Genomic DNA, 21725 nt, shown 5'->3' on the forward strand with positions numbered 1-21725 from the left:
CAAACTAGCTTCCAGTATAGGGCAGGAAACACTCTGGCTCAGATGGTGTTTGTGGGAGCTCATCTTTCCTGAACATAGGGAACAGAGGACTTACCTTCTTTACAGTCATGGTTATTTTCATGCAGCTTGAAGCCATTTCTGCACTGGCATACGTAGCTCCCAAAGGTGTTGATACATTCATGCTGGCAGCCACCATTGTCTTTGGAACATTCATCCTTGTCTGGGCAAGAGCATCAAATACTGAGTTGCCAGTGAGAAACAAACTACTGCAGTCACAAGCAGTGAGTCCTATATCCAAACTGATACCACCACACACCTCCAGCTTCTATTGCTGGATTAGTCCAATTCCTTTTTAGTCCAGATACCATTTTCTGCAATTGTCTTTCATTCCATAAGATGTACCACGAAAGTGCTTTATTATATAATGCAAGTTTTGAACAACTGAAGACTCCTTGTCTAAAAGAAATCTATAGCAATGCCTTATTATTTTAAAATACAGTCCAGGAAAAGAATCACACCGATTCACCAGTATAAGCAAAAAATCTGCTTGACAATCTTATATTTTCAAATTCATATATGCTCTTATAAGCCTCTGTCTGTAAATTGCTCTGACCAAGAAAGGCATCTGAGATAGGAGCTGTACTCTGAAGCTGAAATATGCCCTAAATATTCACTCCTGTGTATCCAGTACCGTGCTAAGGCTACAGACAGCCTGCCTCTTTCATCTTTACCGGACAAGTGACCCATGCAGGGTTCAGAGAAAAGGGAAAATAAAAGATACTTCTGTCCCACCTTTCTCTTAAGAAAATCCAAGAGATTCACCTCAGAAAAACTCAAGGTCACAGTACAAGCAATGAAAGGATCCAGAAGAAAAAGTGGAAGACATTTGTTTTTAGTGCCCTCTCATTATATAGAGTTCATGTGACAAACTGTTCCAACTGAAGAAAAAACAAACAAACAAACAAACATGGAATTTACCTGCCACTACTGCTCTTCACAGACATTCCTAAATCTCAATGTTCTGAATTCTGCTCCCAGTTTCCAGTCCAAATTAATTTATAAGCAGCTTATTTCCAATTTTTCTTCTGACCACTGTGGACCTCATTATGCTCACCTGTTTCCTCACTCCCTAACACAGTTCTAGATAAAACGTATGCCATTTTACCTTTCCTTCCTTGTTGAATTTAATAAACCACACCTCAGCCCCGATTCCACTATGCAACAATCTAACACAAGGTCATTTTGCTTGATCATTCTCTTTGAAAATATTAATACTCTTCAGCCTCCATTGAAAACAGAGCATGGATTTAAGTGCTCACTTTCATATAATGCACAGTTATCCTCCAAAGCCAGCAAGGAAACAGAAACCAAGAGATACAAAGAATTCAGAACTTCCTCAGGTATGTACAGTGCTGATGGGGAGGATCACTATATAGAAGATTTCTAAAAATGTTCCAACTCTCCTAGTTTTAGAGGAAAAAGCTATTATTGACTCCAGGGACAGAAAGAAGTTCTAGGACCAAGCTCCCCATTGCTTTCCATTGTGCAGGGACTGGAGGCACTGATGAAATCTGTGCACTTCACTGATATCATATTGTGAAACTGGACCATACACTGCACTGAGAAAACAAGATGAAAGATGACAATACAGAGCAACCGTTCTTTTTAGATGCATCTATGTCAAACTCTCCCTAATTAGAGGAGGTTAAAGACAATTCACCAAAAATGAGGAGGTTAAATCAGAGGAGACCAACTACATACCAGAGAAGAAGTGGATTTTGAATCCTTTCTTAGATACTGTGTTGTCTGATTTGAACTCCAGTCTCATGTTGTTGCCATATGATGTGATTACTTCGGGTTTCTCTGAGCCACAGAATTTGCCATGCAGCTTGGAGTCAGTAGCCAACCCACTACGAACCTCAACAAAGTCGTATTTACAGACCTGCCAACAGCGGAGGCAGTGGATTTAGAGCAGACCATTCCAGAGAGGGGACAGAGACTTGACTGATAGGGAAAGGAAACACCAATATACTCCCAATTTCTTCAGATTCTCTCTTGTGAAAGTACTCATCCCCTTTCCTTGCTATTCTAGACTTGCAGTATCTGTGCTTTTATCAGAATAGCAGCATTTCCATGTAATTTATCCAAAATGACTCCCACCTTATCCAAGTGCGTGACAGCACTGAAGGAACTTCAGCAGCCAGCTGAATTAAGGAGGAGCTGTTTACAATGAAGGAAGTGAAATGCTTCGTTTAAAATCCATCCTGTCTTTGGCAGGGCAGAGAACAGACTCTTATCCTGTCTATTTTCTTTACCCTTGAGGAACTCTACTTCTATGTTCATTTCCAATTGTCTTCCTACAAAGGCAGCCCTGGGGAAGCATAGGATGGGACACCTATTAGGGATGGAGAACACCTACAGTTTTGCAAAGCTAGTAGAGAAAAGATGCCCATTTGTAACAGAACAGCTTGAATCCTTCTCTCCATAGAGAAGATGAACAGTCATTGCCATTAGCTTATTATATCAAGGGTGAGGACACAACCAGGAGCTCCACCAGCAAGACAGTCTCCTCATCCTTGTACCCAAAGGATTTTGGTACAGAACTCCAAATTAGCCAATAATCACACAGATGCAGGGACTGGTTACGTACATCATTGCCTTCTAGATCAAACACTTCAAACTGCAGAGAGATCCGGTACTGGGCTGGAGCTACCACCTGCCAGATGCAGTTTTTGTTAGTAGGATATTCCTTTGGCCATCCAGGGCTAGTAATGGTCCCATTGAGCTTGGTGATGAAGCCCCCACAGGCAGCTGTAAATAAATGCAATAAATGAAATAAAGGCAATAAATGAACACAAGTTTTACTGGGTTCTCTTCAGATACAGAAATTCATCACCCTGTTACCTGGGAAATAAATCAGACCCTGGCTGATGGCACACTTCAAATTGCAGCCTCTAAGGCTGGTTTAAAATGCAGCAGGAATTGCAGAGAAGACAGTAAATTCACCTGCTATAAATCACCAGTGAAACGCAGCCAGGCTACAAACCCCAGAAGCCACTTAAACTGCCAAAGATTGATCTCAATTCTACTCTACAGCCTTAGGGTTAGAACTATGGTCCTGTTGACTTAATATGCAATATTATAATATTATAATACAATACAGTTGTAAATGTCAGCTTGGTAAATTCACCCACACTCAGTTTATTAACCTTATAATTTCAAATTTAACATGTAGACTGCACTTTCACTGGGGAAAATGCAAAGCAAAGCCAGAGACTTAGCTTTACTTCCTCGTTTCCTTTAAAAATTCAGGACATCTCAACTCCACTCTTTTGAGAGAAGACATGGCTTTTATCTTAGAGGAATCAACCTTGGTTTGCTCTTCTGGTGCAAGATTCTACTTGCAACAAAACATTTTTTTCTTGCTATTTCTTTAGAATAATGAGACCCTGCCAGAACATCAAAATCCACAAGGGACAGCTTCAATGCAAAGAAGTGCAACAAGTGTGTTTATTAACTTAAGTGTTTTATAGACTTGTTACAGCAGAGTTAAACAAAACCAAGTGTTTTGTTGAACCTAATAAAACAAACAAGAAGTGCACAAAGCATTTGGATTTTCATCCAAACTTCCCAACCCATTTACTTATTACGTTTAGCACTTCACTAGTTTTAGCTGAGACAGAACTTCATCTGAGGGACAACACAGCATTGCATTCCACTCCAGAGTGAGCTCAGCTGTCTGGGACGGGGCAGGCTATTTGCCCACACAGAATACCGACAGAAACAATTTCTGTTGAAGAAGTGCTTTTTTCCCCCCATAACTGGAAATTAGAATTGACTCCTCAGCACAGACAATGCCTGTTTTGCATGCAAAACATTGATATCAGTCTACAATAGAAATATCTTATTACAAAATAAGCCTTGGATTGAAATTCTCCTGGGCCACTATCAGGTTCCAACATTCCTCCTGCCACCACTGCAAAATGTGGTTTGAACAGGCATCCCTGGCCACAACAGCTTTTAAAGGTGTTTCGCAGTAGAGAATAAAGATGCCTTCTGTCTTTCCCCCAAACTTGATTTTCAATTGAACATGTTGACAATTTACAGGGAGGTGACGGGGGAACAGATAAAAAGAAATGAACGTGGAGAAGAAAGGAGTATTGTCTCCAAGCCTATTCAATTCCACTGTTAGTTGCAGTACCAACCCGATAGGTAGATGCCTCAGTCTGTACATTACCCACCTTCACAGCTCTTTTTATCAGCTGTCAACTCATAGCCAGGCTCACAGGTGCATTTGTAGCTGCCCAGTGTGTTCTCACAGTGTTGCTCACATCCACCATTGTCTGGCTGAGAACATTCATCCATTTCTGTCAAGAGGAAACCAGAACAAGTCGCACTTTCCCAATCAGCCAAATCCCCTCACATTCCTCAGGCAATGTGTGCTCTAAGAGGATTAGAGCTCTGGTTGACAAGCAGAGCATGCAGAGCAGGTACAGCAGCAGACCTCAAAATACAAGAGAACTCCTTACTATCAAAAACTCAAATGCTTACTATTGCAATTACTAGTCACAAGAACCAAGAGTGCTTTTTCTAGACAGAAGCAAAAAAAAAAAAAAAAGTCCCTTGTAAAGACTTCGCTTTATTACATTTTCATTTGCCAATTGGTTTTGGGTTTGTTTGCTTTGTTTTGATTCCTCATGCTCAAGTGATGTGAACTACCAGAAACCAGCCCATTATGGTGCCCACATGCATGGAGCTGTGGGAGGCCATACTATACTGAATGGGGTGCAGCAACATAGTTGGGAGTGCATGAAATAATTGTTCATTTTCAGGAACACAGTTTGTATCCCAGATTTTGTAGTCAGGTTCTCAATCTCAACAACCTGAGCTGACAATTTAATATACAGATGGCCAGATTTACTCTTCTCACTCAGATCCCTGATTCCACGTACAGCCCTTAATAGAACATATTACTAACATTCTTATGGTAGTGCTAGTCACTGGAAGGCATTCCTGGCACAATCAGCCTGAACTTCTGAAAGAAGCCAACGTGAGGAAGAAGTACTCTTTGTACTCACTTCCTCTTCAAAAGTTTTCTTTTGGGGGGTAGAACTTAAATAGAGAGGTTTCTGGTTGTAGTTTTTTTGTTTGTTTTTTTATAACACTCTTTGTACAGCAGTATACCTTCTTTGAAAATATCAGTATCCCTGGTGTAGATAAATGGGGTTCACAATCCATCTCGCTGTGAAACCAAAGGTGTTATTGTCTGCACTAGTAACGGCACGTAAAATCTAATATTTTTTTAATGTAGATTCTGCCTTAACCGGTAAGGTACTGTTCATGACTCAGCAACAAGCTCTTCTACAGTTTTAAAGTAAAACATGTATAGACTCAATATTAGCAGACAAGCCTAACAGCTTTTTTTTTTTTTTTTTTTTAGATACAATGGTAACTTCACTTTGTCAGTAAGTGATTGGATAAGCAATTCCTAAGTTTGACCTTGAGAGGTACCAGATTGCATACCTTTGAAGAAATTTGCTGCAAAGCCTGCTTTACTAATGGTTGCATCAGATGCAAACTTCATCCATATTTTATTGGAACTGGATTTAATATCTTCTGGCTTCTCGTAGCCACAGAACTGTCCAATCAGTGGGCTGTTTTCTGTGAGGCCATCTCGGATCTCCAGGTAGTCATAAGAACATGCATCATGCCACTCAATCTGCAAATGGAAAAGGGTGGGCCTGTAAATCATCAGAAGCACTCTGAACCAGGCTAGCTACCCAGTTACTCTTTGGCCAGCAATCAGCTTCAAAAGGAGCATCCTAAGAAACTGGTCACAACTAACTGCTTGCTTCATTGCTGCTGTCACTCCTGCAGCGGAAATCACATTCAAACATGTGCAGATCTCAGTTTATTTCTATTTCATGGCTACTTTCCAATGAAACTTAGTCTCAGATTTTTCCATGATAAATTGCTTTTCTATGAGAAGCTAGAAGCATAGGCTCAAGAAATAGCCTTGGGTTTGCTGTCAGGAAAGTAATGGTACCTGCCCTTTCCTGGACAAGTGCAATAAGTGTGCACAAGCCAGAGGAATCAATTAGCTAGGTAGAATTTATGTAAAAACCGAGGTCCTATCAGCTTTTGTCTGTGACTTATACAATATGTCACTGGGCACCTATCTAAGAGTGAATGCCATCCTATAACCAGTAGAAAACTTTCAGAACTTCTCATGATCTAACATCTGAAAATGTGATACCTATTTTGAAAGCCACAAACATGCTGAAATCTGCAGAAGTACCAGCAGCACGAGCATGAAGCTGTTTGCTTGGATTGTGACCATTCAATTTTATTTGACCAGAGTGAAATCTTAAGGACTCATGAGTCCCTTGCTTAACATACACAGTTTTTTGTGCATTCTAGTTCTTCCTAATTTTTAAATTTATTGAAAATTTAAAACTTGGCTTTGAAATCTCTGAGCAAACTTCTGGTGAGGAGAGATAATGTCCTGAACTATTCTAAAAGTTTGTTTGTTTTGGACATAATTATTTACATCTTTTTCTTTTTCATTTTAAAGGATCTACAGAGCTGAAACAATACCTATTCAAGTGCTTGCAATGACATTTCTCACCTCAAATGCTTGGAATGAGATTCCTATGTGATAGCCCTCAGAAACTGTGATCTTCCAGATGCATTCTTTGGAAGGTCTGTAGTCATCTGGATAATTAGGAGACTGGATCTGGCCAGCATCTTTGCGAATTTCTCCACCACAAATAGCTTCATAAAAAACATTCAACAAAACCACGTGACTGCAAGCTTTTCCTTAGGTAAAAAACTACTCCATACATAGCCTTCTTCCCCATTCAAATCTGCATCAATAGTACTTGCTCCACAAAAACAATGCATGTCATGGAAAGTTTTCCAAAATCTAACATTTCATCTTTGATAGTGTCTCCCATCTTACTGTAACAACCTCTTTACAAGGTGAACTCACTGGGGCATAGAAATGCTGTGGATTTGCTGCGTTTCACACTCCAGGTCACCTCCACAACTGCTTAACCCTTGCAGACAGCAATAAGGACCAAGAAAAGAAGGGAAGAAAAAAAATCCAAACAAAAGTTGCAAATGTAATCCAGCCACGAGATGGCGATATTAACAAGCATGAGCTGATCTGTTCATCAAGCAACATTCAGGAGGCCATTCTGGTGCACGCATGAAGAAGTAAAAGCTCCGGAGAGACCATGTTACGGCCTTCCAGAACTCGAGGGGAGCTTGTAGGCAGGAGGGGAGACTGACTTCTTACATGGTTCAATAGCAACAGGACAAGGTGGAATGGCTTTAAACAAGACAAGGGGAGATTTGGGTGAGATGAAGAAATTCTTTAGTCGGAGGGTGTTCAAGGCTAGGTTGGATGGGACCCAGGGCAGCCTGATCTGGTGTGTGGCAGCCCTGCCAATGGTGGGGATTGGAACTAGATGATATTTAACATTCTTTCCAAACTATACCATTCTGTAATTCTATGACCCTTCAAGGGAACTGCCTCCCTATCTAAGAGAAAAAAAAGATTACAGGAGCAGAGAACTGACAAGTCTTATTATTTTTTAGTAGCCATAAAACAGACAGCAAACAATATTCTCTCTACCCATTGAAATAGTTCACATTAAATTTCAGTTTAACTACACAGGAAGAGTTTTACTGCTAAATGGATGAATCTGTTGACATAGCCTGAGAAATGTACAGAAATGATAAATTCTGGGCTGCCAGCAGTGTTACAGAGCAAAGCCACCAACATCTCCTCCATCTTGAATCTCTTGAAAGGATGAATGAAGACACTTTCACTACATTATCTTTATGTGATTTACCATCAGATAATTCTGTTATGTGGCTACATGCTTCTGCATCTTTCCTCTCATCTATTTAAAACTTTAGAGTCAAGAACTGGAGGAAACCAACCCAAAAGTCAGTCCTCACCCATAGAGCTCCCTGCGAAGTTTGAATGCACAAGAGTTTTACATGCGCTCTCAGAAAAGCAGTCTTAAGATCCACTTTGGCTTTTCAGTATGTGAGGGAGAAGATTTCAAAAGAAAAAAGAGGAACTAAGAGAAACACAGAACTTCTGGACAAAAATTAACAAAGTTACAAAATTCAGAGCAGCCTCCCTCAGAAAATTACATTTACTGTATAAACACAGAAGTCACAAATAATCTGAGTAAACTACATTAGAATGGAGTAAATAAATGAGATACTACATGCAGTTGAATCAGTGGAAAATTGTTATTAAAGATGATTTTTGAAAACTTTCCCATTTCAGCAAATGAAGTATTTGGAGACATGCTAACGATCTTATTACCCATCCTTTTAACAAGACAAGACTGAGCTAAGAAAAGAACTAAGAAATGGGCCATCAGTGATACAAACTGCCTTCCACCACTCGTGCTCTGTACTTGCTTTCAGGCTTAGCAACAGATTTCCTACCTTTTCAAAGGGAAATTGCTTACAGGAAAAAAATACGTAAGAAGTTGAAGCCTTGAAAATTGCTTATACTAACAGCAAGAGGGTAAATATGACTAATTAGAGGAACACAAAGTACAACTAGATGCACACTGCACTTTTGCTTGCTCTCCTCAGATTTTACATGAAGTAAGCATTGCTCATCTTTACTGGACCTGTAGGGGTCATTTATTCATTAAAAAGAAACAGGAAAAATTATCCAGAGAAACAAGTTTTTCAAACCTTGGGATGTAATTAATATTAAAAAAGTCTTTCAGTGTAATTTATCAGTATGAAACATGATATCATATTAATACACATGATGAAGAACAGAGATGTAGCTTCCCAAGAACAGTCCTACTCTTGCCTTTTTTTCCCTTTAAAAAATTAGAACAGATATAATAGGCTATCCTCCAGTGGTAAGAACTAAGTTGACTAGTCCACAAAAGCAATAGGTCAAAATAAAATAGTTATTAGGAACTCACTATTCTGGTTACTACAAATTCCCACAAACTACCACAAAAGGGGCGTTACAAACCACATAGTGCAGCAACAGCTGCTTCTCAGGAGAAACGTTAAAAAAAAAAATCTGGCAAGCTACTTCTGTCTCTGGGATAGCAGATCCTGCAGAAATCAGATATTTCTCCTGTGAAAAGCCCCACACAATTGTGAAATCCTCATATGCTATATTTGCACTTCCCTAGCACTCTTGCATTTTCTTTGCCTCCTTCTGTAAGTATCATTATTCTGTATATGGACACTCAGCAATGGATTTTCAATGTCATGTTTGCTCCTGTGGCTACTGAAAGATGATGCATCATCAGGACAGTTATATTTAAACTCATGACTGATTCTTCCAAGAAAATGCCTGTTGTCCAGAGAACGTGAAGGCCCTTACATATTTTAAAATCTTTACTATCAAAAATAAGTGACGTGGAAAAGGAATGTTACTGATTTTAATTCTCAAAGCAGCAAAGGGGAGGAGAGCCCCACGGAAGTCTTGGTGCAGCTACTTACAGAAGATGACAGATTTGGTGGCTGTTTGGGAAATAGCTTTAAGCGATCATATTCATAAGATTGAATTTGAACATGGGACCACTTCAAGAAAATGTATTGTCTGTGATAGAAAGGAAGAGATACAAAAAGATTGGATGTTTAAATCAGTGGGTAAAACAACATTTACTGTTAGAGCATTCCAAAGCAAAAGCTACTGCTAATTGCAGTCAGTGGCTTTGCACATGAATACACTTCGAGGTCAGTGTAAAAAGCCCCAAGAAATACATGGAGAACAGGTCAGAACCTACCAGTATCTGAGTAATGAGCATGGGTGTTACAGACTACAGAGCTGTTCTGGAAAAGAACACTACAGACGTGCAATGCAATGGTGAAAAAAATAGTAGTGGGAACAGCAGGTGAACTTGTAGAAAATAGGAGTGAAACTCACTTCAGTGTTGGTAACCACAGCTATTGCATTAGTGCTGAGTCAGTAATAGAAAATGAAAGGAAATAATTATTCATACTCTTATTGTGGACAACAGACATCCCAGAAGCTTTAGATTAGCCTGCACTTAACTGTTATAGGATTAAGATCAGGAATTTTCAGTTTCTGCAGTAACTATTTTTTCTAAAAGAAGCATTTGCATAATGTCCTCAACAAAACAGTTTAACCTCCAGCTAGCCCTGAAATGGTTAGGCAGTTGGACTTGCTGATTGCTGTAGGTCCCTTCTAAGTGAACTACTTTATGAGATGGACTAATGACTGGTAGCATTCTCCTCTAAAACTGTCTCAGCATCCCAGTGCCATTGAAGTTTCCAAAGTACCTGGATCTGCAGAAAATCTGCCATGCCAATTTCTAATATTCTGTAAGTAAAACACACAAGAAACCAAAGAGCAGCCTCTGCATTTAAGAAACACCTACATTAAGCAATATAAAACATAAGATCTGAAACAGAACTTTGTTAAATTACTAGAAGCAACACCTGCTACACAGAGCACTGCTGCTTGCAGGGGTGGGTTAGTGCAAACAGGACTCTGGTCTATGATTGGAAGCCATTGCTCTGTGCTGCCATTCTATTCCTCAAAAGGAATTATGATAATCCAGTTAAAAGAGCCATATCTTACCTGCTGGAACAACCCACGAATTCTGCCAATCCCCATAAAAGCATGAGCAGGTGCTGTGTCTAACTAAATGCTGAAGGAGAAGTCCTACTGATCCCATAAATCCTCTGTTTTGACTGTTTTGACTGCCCCATACAATGCAACACACTACTAGCTAAAGGCTGTACCTTCATAGACCACAAAGAAGCCTTTGCCCAGGATGTTACTGCTGCTCCGGAATTCGATCCACAGCCTGCTGTCCGTGGAGATTACTGGTTCAGGGATCTTGTCACCACAAAATCTACCTAGAAGGCAGGAAAAAGATGATCAAGATTTCCAGGCAGTACAGCCACTGGTATCCTGGTAGCAAGCACCTGTGGTTCCAGGAAGCAAAGACAGTCTGTGGTTAAGGAGCAGTGTTTGTATAAGACACCTTTTCACTCCCACCACTCATGTTTCTGAATTTCTCTCTCCCCCTCGTTAATGTATATTCTCTTCAATTATTAAATTGATAGAGATTTCCTTCAGCAGGGAGCAGAATTCAGTTATGACAGACACCACCTCTGTTGCCTCAGTAAATTCAAAGGGGTTTCTGTTTTCATTCACATGACTGGACAAATGAGCTGACAGAATTATCCACCATCCTTTTGGAGATGGGACATTAAGAAACTGTCCTTCCTACCTACTAAGCCTCAGAAATTCTTGTACAAGTCAAATGGAAGGTGGGATGTAACCATACTGAAAAGAGGATTTTGCAGATCTCCCACAGCACCAACACAGCTCATCCTGTTGCTAGTGCTAGAAATCCCTTATCCTCTGATCTCATTCCTAGCAAACCTCCTTCTGATTAAACCTTTGCAGTCATCCAGTCTCTTTCACTCAGTAGATTTGTGACCAAGTGCCCTTTTTGCTCTCTGGTATGTATCAGCATTGGTAAATACCTGAATCTTGCCAGCAATGGAGAATCCTGGAATGGAGCAGCTGCAGAAGGCATCTGCCTGAACAACCTCAAAAACCCTAAAACTGTTCTGGTGTTTCTCTACCTGTACCAGACAGAGGCTCCTCAGGGTAACAGAGCAAACACTACACAGCGAGCACATGCAGCCAACATGGTTCTTTACTTCAGCTGGCACCAGCAGGGCTACGTGCTAGAGGCACTGGCATCTCATCCAACTGAATCCCCAAGGGGAATTTGACAGAAGCAGAGAGCAGTTATTCAGAAATTCAGTCGCAGCAGTGGTAACAGGGAACCTGATCCTGGCCTTATGAAACCAGAGAATTGCTTCTTTGAACATCCTCATCTGAGTGAAAACCTGGTTAATTACTTACTGACAAAATAGTACCTTAGTTCCCATTAGCAGGCTGCATTAAGTACCCTCTGCACTGAAGAAGGAAACAGATCATTTGAGTCCTGTTTACTGGCAGACAGAGAAGGCTGCTGCTTTCCTACATACAAAGGGCAGAGTTGTTGACATGAATTCTGTGCATTAAAAGCCAAGAGGCCCCCTGTGTAGTCATCTGCCTACAATCAGATGGTTGTCACTTTTGGCTCTGCTTACCCTATCTTCACCACCTGGCAGCCTCAGAATGCCCATGGCCTTCAAGGATGTGAGAGTTCTGCCCCCGTGATAGGCAGTAAAGGGAAATAAGAATGCATGGAAAGTGAGTTGTGAACTTCTGTGGCAGTTTCATCACCAAATTTTTTCCCCTCGTAGAGTCCTCATTCAGTTATTAGTCCAGATGCAAGCTCTATTTGGCAATTCTATCCTTAGCCCGTGTACCAAAGCTACCCAGCACTGTTTGGGCAGTGTGACACAGGCATACAGCAGAACAATTGTATCTCCCATCTTTGCTACCAGAAAGAATACTAACAAACAGCATCAGTGCTGCAAAAGCCTTTCCTCTAGGGTCACTGAGAAACTGCCTCCTGGATTTAGACTTGCAGTTTGACAAGGGTGTCAAGGAGAGGAAACAGATGAGGAACTAGAATGAGCAAACTCCTCAGAGTGTGATAAAGGGCCCATTCATAAAATGTTATACATTTAAAGGAAAGGTTTTCACCCTGGGAAAATATGCAGTGCACATATATTATTTTTTGTCCTCTGCAAGAAGTCCGTGCTTTCACAATTCACACTAATCCCTCTCCCCGCCCCCTGCTGAATTGCCGTCTGTTTGCCTCTGCTGAGCTAATTTCATGGGCTCGGCCCCTTGCAGGAGCCTCTTCAACCAGTGTCTCATTCCAGATGGAAACACTCACAAGTCTACCTGCATGAAGGTGACAGGGAGGTGGCTTGGCTTCTGAAATACCTTCAAATTACTCGGCAGAAAAAAAAAAAAAAAAAAAAAAAGGCTGAAATTACAGCTGCCGGAGCAAGTGTAACAGACCTGAAGCATGTGTAACAGAAAACAATAATTGCTGCCAACCCCAAAACAGGCAGGAAGTAATAAAAACAGCTGCCAACTCCACACTGAAACACAGGCCCATAGAGACCTCTAGAGAGCAGTACAGTTCCAACCTAAGAACTTCATGCTGTGTTACAGCTGGAATGTCCCTTGAGCTAAGGTGAGCTTGGCACCTACGCTTCCATTGCCCCACTGACCTCTCATTAGCCTAGATACATGCTGCAGCCTGGGCACCTCAGCTCTAGTGAAACTGGTGATGCTAGAAGCTGATTGATTTTTAACTTTCAGATAGAAGTAGGTGTTGGCACGTAAAGACACTGTGGTCAGAAGACAGGGTCAGGATCTGAGCCAGCAGCAAAGCTGATAAAAGCAGGTGAGAATTCTGGCTACCCACTTAGGTGGCAGATAACTTGCAGTTATGATAGCAAGATACAGAGAAATGAATACAGAGCGTACAAAGGGAGAGCTGCACTTTGAGATCTTCAGGAGCAACAGAGCCCTTGCAGAGTTTGATATTCTAGGCATTATTAGCAATCCTTGGGCCCAGAGACAAATTCCCCACTAGAATTACAGAAACTTAAAGTACAGCGTGCTGTGTCCAGAACAGGCTACACAGAGAAGCTGTGGATGCTCCGTCCCTGGAAGCATTCAAGGCCAAGTTGGATGGGGCTATGTGCAACTTGATCCTGTAGAAGGTGTACTTACCCATGGCAGGGGGTTGGAACTAGATGATCTTTAAGGTGCCCTCCAACTCAAACTATTCTATTACTTTCTGATTTGTATTCTTAATTAGAAATAAGGTCAGGAGCTTTGGACAGGAGCTGCATATCTTCTTCATTCTTACCGTCTGATAGTTCCATTTAAATCTTACGAAAAGGGCATCATAAAGCTCCAGACACCACACTTCTAATCTCAGCCATACCTTTCATTCATTTCCCTCTCTGCCTCAGTTCACAAGCTAGAAAAGGAAGGAATAAAGTCTTATTACTAGTCTTTATTACTGGAGGACTGGAGCATTGATCATTTGGTGCAAATATAATGTGCTGACATATCTAACATTAATGACCAGTGCTCTATCTGGACACAGGTTCCTTCCAGGGAAAGAATTTTTTTTTTTTTTTTTTTTATGGTGTTGGGATATTTTTTGTTCCCTCCCTCCCCCCCCCTCCACCATCTTCTCCCCCCCCCCAAATAAGCTTTAAAAGCAAAAAAAAAAAAAAAAAAAAAAAAAGAAAAAAAAAGCAATTAAGATGAAGCAGCTACTCACCTAGTAAGGGAGCCTTCCTCCAGTAGCCATCACGCACCTCCACATAATCATACCAACAAAGCCGGCTTTTAAATAGATCCATTGATGTGAAATTCAACATGATCTGAAAGGACAGAGTACATGCTTATCCTTGGAATGGGAGCTACTTTAAAAATCAAGACCCTACAGTCTATTTCATCTCTGCTACAGTGTTGCATAAGTGAGTAAAAAAAATAGGTGGAGAGCAAGTAAGATTTTCAAATTAATTTTCCTCAAAAAAAAAAGGAAAGGCTTCTCAAGGAATTGTAATTATACCATACAGTACACGATGGAAGATGGCATTTTACTATCTATTTTGTTACTCACAGTCACTGCTTCAGTTATTAAAATGCAACTAAAAGTCTCCTTTAAAATAAAGTTAAAAATGGAACACTTAGTTTTAATTAACGTGAATATTATAGAGACACATATTTCCCAAAAATAGAGATGCTTGAGATTTATTCCATTATACAAACATCTCCAGTAAGACATAGCTACTTCTGCTGACAAGTTTCCACATTCTGACACTGCCACTCATACACTGTGTTCAAAGGCTTTCCAGGGCAGATTTCAGCAAGAAAACGTTATCCCACTGGCATCCTTCCCCTGTAACAAGGATTACATGATTTGTTCTGGAAGTCACTGGATAGATATTCTCATGGCATTTTTTTGTCCTTGCAAGATTTAAACCATATAATAATTTATATATATTGTTTGCCACAGAATTTTTTCCAAAACCTGGACTGTTCTTGCAAACCTCTCCCTGAAGCCAACATCAAGAGCTCAGTACAGTATAGGACCACGCCTGCAGATGACAGAACTGAGACTGAGAGCAAGACAACTGCACTTTCCTTTGTTCTTCCAAGTCTCAGTCCTAAGTGTGTCTTCAGGGCGGTCCTCAACAAAGCTGTTCTGCCAAGAAGCACCCAAGTCAGGCCATGCATTATTGCAGTCCAGTAAGACATGAAAGGCCTGAAGGGCATAATGGATAAATGACACATTTTGTTTCCACAGGAAGATCAATAAAACAAAAGGAGCTGAAAAGTGGACAGAGCAGCTGATTGATGCACTAAGGCCTCAGTGTTTCAAGGCTTGGAGCAGGGTTCCCCTGACAGAGGCATTATGCCCGCGTGACAGGGACAGGTTACTGATGTCACTCAACTCCTCAGCTCCCTTCTGTCTTGTCAATATATTTTATCCAACTCATCTGACTAGCACTTGGTTTGAAAGAACACTTCATCAGCTATCAGTTCAATCTGAGCTAGCAGGTGGCAAGCTGAATAGCTGAGGAAACTGTCGAGGCAGGGTGTAACTGTGAAACGAGAGGAGGGATCAGGGATCAACTGACAGCCCAGACCTACAAGAGGATTCTATTCCAGTGTTACCTCTTGTCAGAGCCACTAATTCCTGACCCCACATCTGGCAGGACAGACCCCATTCCTGCACTCCAGGCATGCAGAAGTCTGCAGGACAATCTTTTTGGCAACAGTTAATATTCAGCATTACAAGGAAAACTCACATAAGGGGAGTGAAGAGTACACCTACACCTAGTCCACGTGTCACCTACCTTCTCTCCTGGGGTCACCGAGATTCTCCAGACACAGTGGGAATACGAGGGATAGCCACTTGGAAAGCCAGGGGCTGAGAAATTCCCTGTGCTGTCCTGCAGGGTTTCTCCACAAGCTGAGAGAGAAGAGGATGGGAGAAAAATCAGCTACAAGGAGTGAGTCTCTGAAGGATATTGAGCTCTAACAAAATGTGTGCACATAGCTGCTCCAAGAAGGCTGGTAGTTCGTAATAAGGATGTTCATTCATGGTACTGCCACAAGGTCAGCTGCTGCTTGAGGCCTCACCAGAAGGTGTGATGTGAAATGTTTTAGGATTCCTGGAACAGATTATCAGCACAAGGACACAGAGGAAACAGCTTTTAAAAAGGCACACATCTTCCTTCACCTTCTTTCCACAGTCAGTACTTTCAAAGTTTCTCAGTCCTACTGAGGAATATCATATCCATTAATAAAATAAAATTAGTCCACCCCAATTTGCAATCCCATGACTGTTTCCAGCAAATCTGTTCACCCTTCTCAGTACTTCTAGTTGAAGTCCTCTGTAGTTACTCTTTAGTGTCTTGGGTTAGAACTTTGCAAAAAAAGCAGGGCAAGTTCCACTGACAACACGTCTTTGGCTGTCCAGCATCTACCCTGATGTTACTCTGTGCAGAATAAAATATGAACACTGCAGCTCATTCTGCTCTATACCTTCATGTTTGTCTCCTGCTGTCATCGATGAAATGTAGATATCAGTGTTACTTTTGGGAAGTAAACAGTTTGCAAACACTCCTTCAGGAAACTACCAAAATGTGGGAAAGCAGCAGCTACTATAGTTCCTGTTCTGAGCCAGGAGGATCTTGCTGGAACAAGGAATGACCATGCATATGTCCAGAGAAGCCAACCAGCTACGTTGCAGAACCCCACATATCAAAAACTTCTATTCTCATCCATCAGAATACTCACTAGACACATGCAAATACCAGTCCCAAAGAGAGGGGACCTTGGATTGCCTGCTCTCAGGTTGTTTTCCTAATGTCATAACCCACTGACATTATAAAGCTCCCCTTGACCTGCAAATTGGTTTCCTCAGTGATGGAAAGGCAGCTTCCAAAAATCCCTTGTTAAGCAGCAGTGCTTTGAAAGGTCTGACAAAACTGAATATCTGGCTTCCTTTCTCATGGAAATGCCAGGGGATTCTCTGCCTTATACTATCACACACTCATTAATTTTTTCAGCCATGATCATATTAGATAGGCAGGTTGGAAGTTGGAGGTGAAAAGAGAGCAGTCCCATTCAAAAAGTTCGGTATCCTCAGAAAAAGGAAAGGGAGTCATGTAGACCAGAACTTCTTAATCTCCCTGAAGTAATTTGACCCACAGTTTGACAGGTCAGACTTGATGAACAATAGGCAGGGACACAAAAAGGGATTTTTTGCTCAACTAACTAGTTCCTATGGGTGCTCTGGAAGGTAGATCACTACTAGGAATAAGTTGAGGCAGCATTATCTCTGGCAAATTGATTCCTGTCAGGAAAGACAAAAGTACTTAAAACTACTAGAAAGAAGCACCATTGGAAAAACAAACAGGCAGGAAAATACATGCATCTGCCCTGAAGAGATGAAGCAAACAAATGAGAGTTCAAAAACCTTCAAACTGTTCAAACAGTTTTGAGTCCTGAGAACTCCCCTTACCATTATCCAGCCACAAAAAAGCTTTGCATAGAAAGTTTTAGTTTCAAAGTACTCTGCAGTAATAACTTATGCCTCCTCCAGACTCTCCCAGCATGCTTGGCAGGTGATGCCATCTCTATTTTTCAGGTGGGCAGAGCTGCTGGTGGTAAAAGATGCTGACTTGCACACTCAGGACAAGAAACCTGGACATTTCCAGGACACACACTTCTCCATTTTCACATCTTCCAGAGATTCATTGCCTTTTTGTCTGTGGCACAGTCTGCTGGGATCTAATCCCTTCTCCCAGGATGCTCCTAGAACTCTCAACCAGGAAAAACATGGTATTTCAAAAAAGCTGAATCCCACAGAATCACAGAAACACCAAGGTTGGAAAAGACCTATAAGATCATCCATCCAACCATCCACTTATCACCAATAGTTCTCACTAAACCATATTCCTCAACACAAAATCCAAACGGTCCTTGAACACCTCCAGGGTCAGTGACTCCACCATCTCCCTGGGCAGCCCATTCCACTTTCAGAGAAGTAGTATTTCCTAAAGTCCAGACTAAATCTCCCCTGGCGCAGCTGGAAGCCATTCCCTCTAGTCCTGTCACCAGTTGCACGAGAGAAGAGACCAACCCTCAGCTCACTACAACCTCCCTTCAGGTAGATATAGAGAACAATAAGGTCTCCCCTGAGCCTCCTCTTCTCCAGGCTGAACAATCCCAGCTCCTTCAGCTGCTCCTCATATGGCCTGTGCTCCAGACCCCTCACCAGCTTTGTTGCCCTTCTTTGAACCCGCTCCAGGGCCTCAATGTCTTTCTTGCAGCGAGGGACCCAAAACTGGACACAGTACTTGAGGTGCGGCCTCACCAGAGCTGAGTACAGGAGGACAATCACTTCCGTGTTCCTGCTGGCAGCACTGTTTCTGACAGAAGCCAGGATGCCATTGGCCTTCTTGGCCACCTGGGCACAGGTCCATTTCCTCTACACTGTCTTCCAGCCACTCTGTAGGCATATCTATCATATCATCCCAGGCATATTTATTCTACATGCAGCAAGTCACTCTTCACCTCTGGCATTGCCACTGGGTCAGTACTGACTGGAGTGGCCACCAGCCTAGGATTGTTCTAGGAATGCCAACATCTGGCAAGATATGCCAGTCCAAAACTCACAAGGTACACACATGCTTTTTATCTGCTAAAAAAAAAAAAAAAATCCAAGCAAAGCTGTCCCCCATAAGATAAGGAAACTGTGAAATACACTATATTACCACAATAGCAAATGATAAAGAAGATAGTCAGCCCAGAACCACAGTGAAGGTTTCCCAGCTCTGACTTAGTTCTCTTAAATGTATTTGCACAGTAACTGGCAAAAATGCGCAATAGTGTAATTATGGAGAAGGTACTAACATATTTACTACCAAATACTACTCTGCTAAAGCATCATGAAATGAAACCTTGCTAACTATCTGAACTTTGCAGAACCTCAGAGACACACCATGCATGCTGGGAGACGCTGGCCATTCAGAGCAGAGGAGGGCAACTGCCCATACGCGTAGGAGGGAGTAGAATACTAAGGAACAATGTACATGTAAGCACAGAACATAGTCTTTTGTAGTGGATATCAATAAGTAATATAGATTTACTTCTCTTAGTATCAAATAAGCTGATAGATCCAGTATGACTATAGTTCGGTGCTTCTGGGATCCAAGAAGCTAACGTGGTTTTCATATATGATGAAGAGTCTGTTGCACATCTAAGCTACTAGAAAGGAACAGAGGTGAAATCCAGAATGGAAGAGTCAAATACAACAAAACTCATTTGCAAATGAAGTAGAAAGACAGGCACTTTCTCTGCTTGTAAGCTTACTGGCAAAACTTTTTGATACTGCACAGAGGATTGGATGGGATGACATAATGCATGACCATACTCAATGAAATGCTTAACCATTCCCGTGCAGTTAGAACATCCATACAGACCTGTTTTCTTTAGCACTAGAACAGGCCGTTTTAAAGTCTTCTGGAGTGAATACATTCATCCAATCCTCAACTGTGCTGCCATACCAAAACTAGCATTTACTGCTATTTCCTTTCAGAAATACCTTCAGTAATTTCCTCTGGTTTCACCTGGCTTGGCACAACCCAGCAGCTGTAAGCTTTGGGAAATTAAGAGCAATTTAAAGCAGCAGGGTTTTAGAATGGAAAAGCTAAGACAGCCCTAAACATAGGGGCCACAAACCTAATGAGTTGGAGAGCCACATCTCTTTTAATAAGCAAGCCATTCTGGTTTATACAAGTACACACTTTTAGCTCTTCTTACATCATTTCTAGTTCTTCTTGTGGGGGTTCTCAAACACTCCTACTACATGGAAAACCTTCTGCCATTCAGCTTCTGGATTAAGTGATCACGTTTCACCTTAAAATCCTCAGCTTGGCTATTGAACAGAGTTTCCTTACCCAAGAATCTCAGTCAGATCCCGCAAAGACATACAACTGAAGTCCTTTGGGTTTTAACTCCTGAGCTTTGAAGAACTTTTTTTCCAAACTACAGATTCAAACTGCAGTTGCAGTGTCTATTTCATCAAAAATACTGTACCATTTATCTTCAAAAGAAGTTTGCTTATAAATTTTGTTCCAAATAAAGCAATAGACATTTGCAGAAAATTGGTTTCAAGGGCTTAAAGCTCTGATCATTATTCTGTCAAGTATTTTCTGAACTGCAATAACTCTTGCTAAGTTTTGTGGGAGAAGGGGGGGAAAGAGTATAAATGTTTTACTCTGCAAGCAGAAAATTTGAAACTCAGAAGGGTCCTCATTTAAAAAAAAAAAAGTTGCTTCATAGCTTTTAGTTTGACTTTAACCTCAGGCCAAAAGTAGCTTTTCAGTTTGCCTCAAGAAATCTGAGCTGGAAGAACTGACTACAGATTAAGTGAGAAGCCTGATTTGAGTAAATCTGGCTCAGAGAAAAACAGTGCAAGATATCTCTAATTTTTTTTTTTTTTTTTTTCAAGTATTCAAACAACTCAATCCCTAAAGTAAAAGGAGATAGTTTTCTTAGAAATACATCTCTGAGAAGAAGAAGATAATTTCCTTAGAGCTACATCTCCAACTACACGCTTGAGAAAAGAGTTATATAAAGAAAGAATTGCTAGTTAGGACTAGTACACCTAGAAAAGTTATACCTGTCACTATAAACTAAACAGTGATTCCCAAACATCACGGTCCCTGAAGTATTGCTGTGCCTCAGAATTTATTGTAGGCCCTAATGAACTCATACTTTCTGACTGTACCTGGATACAGAGAAGAGGAGGACGTGCACTATCAATTATAGGCCAGTTTCCATAGCTTTGTGAATAATTCAGTGCTAGCCAGCTGCTCACTTAAGCATTGCTCATGACAACACTACAGACTTGGGACAGAGTGGCTGGAAGACTGTATAGGAAATGGACCTGTGGGTGTTGGTCAGTGCTCAGCTGAACATGAGGCAGCAGAGTGCACAAGTTGCCAAGAAGGCCAATGGCATCCTGGCTTGTATCAGAAACAGTGTAGCCAGCAGGAGCAAGGTAGTGAGCATCCTCATGTACCCAGCACTGCTGAGGCTGCACCTCAAGTACCACATCTAATTTTGGGCTCCCCACTGCAAGAAAAACATTGAGGCTCTGCAGTGTGTCCAGAGAAGGGCAGAGTTGATGAGAGATCTGGAGCACAAGTCTTATGAGCTGAAAGAAATGAGGTTATTTAGTCTGAAGAAGAGGAAGCTCAGGGGAGACCTTATTGCTCTCTACAACTCCCTGAAAAGAGGTTGTGATAAGGTGAGGATTGGCCTTTTCTCCAATAGTGATAGGACTACGTGAAGAAGAAATGGCTTTAAGTTGTGCCAGGGGAAGTTCAGGTTGGATATTAGGAAAAATTTCTTCTCTGAAAGAGTAGTCAGGCACTGGCATGGGCTGCCCAGTGAGGTGGCTGAGTCACCATCCCTGTAAGTGTTCAAGAACAGTTTTGATGTGGTACTGAGGGACATGGTTTAGTGAGGAAACATGGGTTGTAGATGGACAGTTGGACTACATGATCTTGGAGGTCTTTTCCAAACCTGATGTTTCTATGATCCTAAAATATGCCTCTGTATATCAGTAAAACCTTGCTCTCCTACCCATCACCTTCTCCCCTGTCCCTAATATATGTTTACTCCACATAGATCAATATTTTGTTCTGCTTATCATACACTGATT

The 21725-nt window shown here is 41.3% G+C and overlaps 1 protein-coding gene and 1 pseudogene across 4 annotated transcripts in view; one reads left to right on the forward strand and one right to left on the reverse strand.

The window, feature by feature from the left end:
• Positions 1-21725, reverse strand: part of TLL2 (tolloid like 2) — a 97579-nt gene that overhangs the window by 15209 nt on the left and 60645 nt on the right. For all 4 annotated transcript variants that reach the window (XM_085230068.1, XM_085230067.1, XM_085230066.1 and 1 more), the window contains 9 exons: positions 15841-15956; positions 14256-14358; positions 10774-10890; positions 6629-6774; positions 5524-5719; positions 4242-4367; positions 2651-2811; positions 1762-1942; positions 95-220 (listed from right to left, as the gene is read on the reverse strand). In XM_085230068.1, coding sequence (XP_085086194.1) covers positions 95-220; positions 1762-1942; positions 2651-2811; positions 4242-4367; positions 5524-5719; positions 6629-6774; positions 10774-10890; positions 14256-14358; positions 15841-15956 — 1272 coding nt within the window. The remainder of the gene's footprint in view (positions 1-94; positions 221-1761; positions 1943-2650; positions 2812-4241; positions 4368-5523; positions 5720-6628; positions 6775-10773; positions 10891-14255; positions 14359-15840; positions 15957-21725) is intronic.
• LOC109368800 (fas apoptotic inhibitory molecule 1 pseudogene) lies at positions 9432-10059 on the forward strand (annotated as a pseudogene).

This window comes from Meleagris gallopavo, chromosome 8 (assembly GCF_905368555.1).
Source record: "Meleagris gallopavo chromosome 8, MGAL_WU_HG_1.1, whole genome shotgun sequence".
NCBI classification, from domain to species: Eukaryota; Metazoa; Chordata; class Aves; order Galliformes; family Phasianidae; genus Meleagris; species Meleagris gallopavo.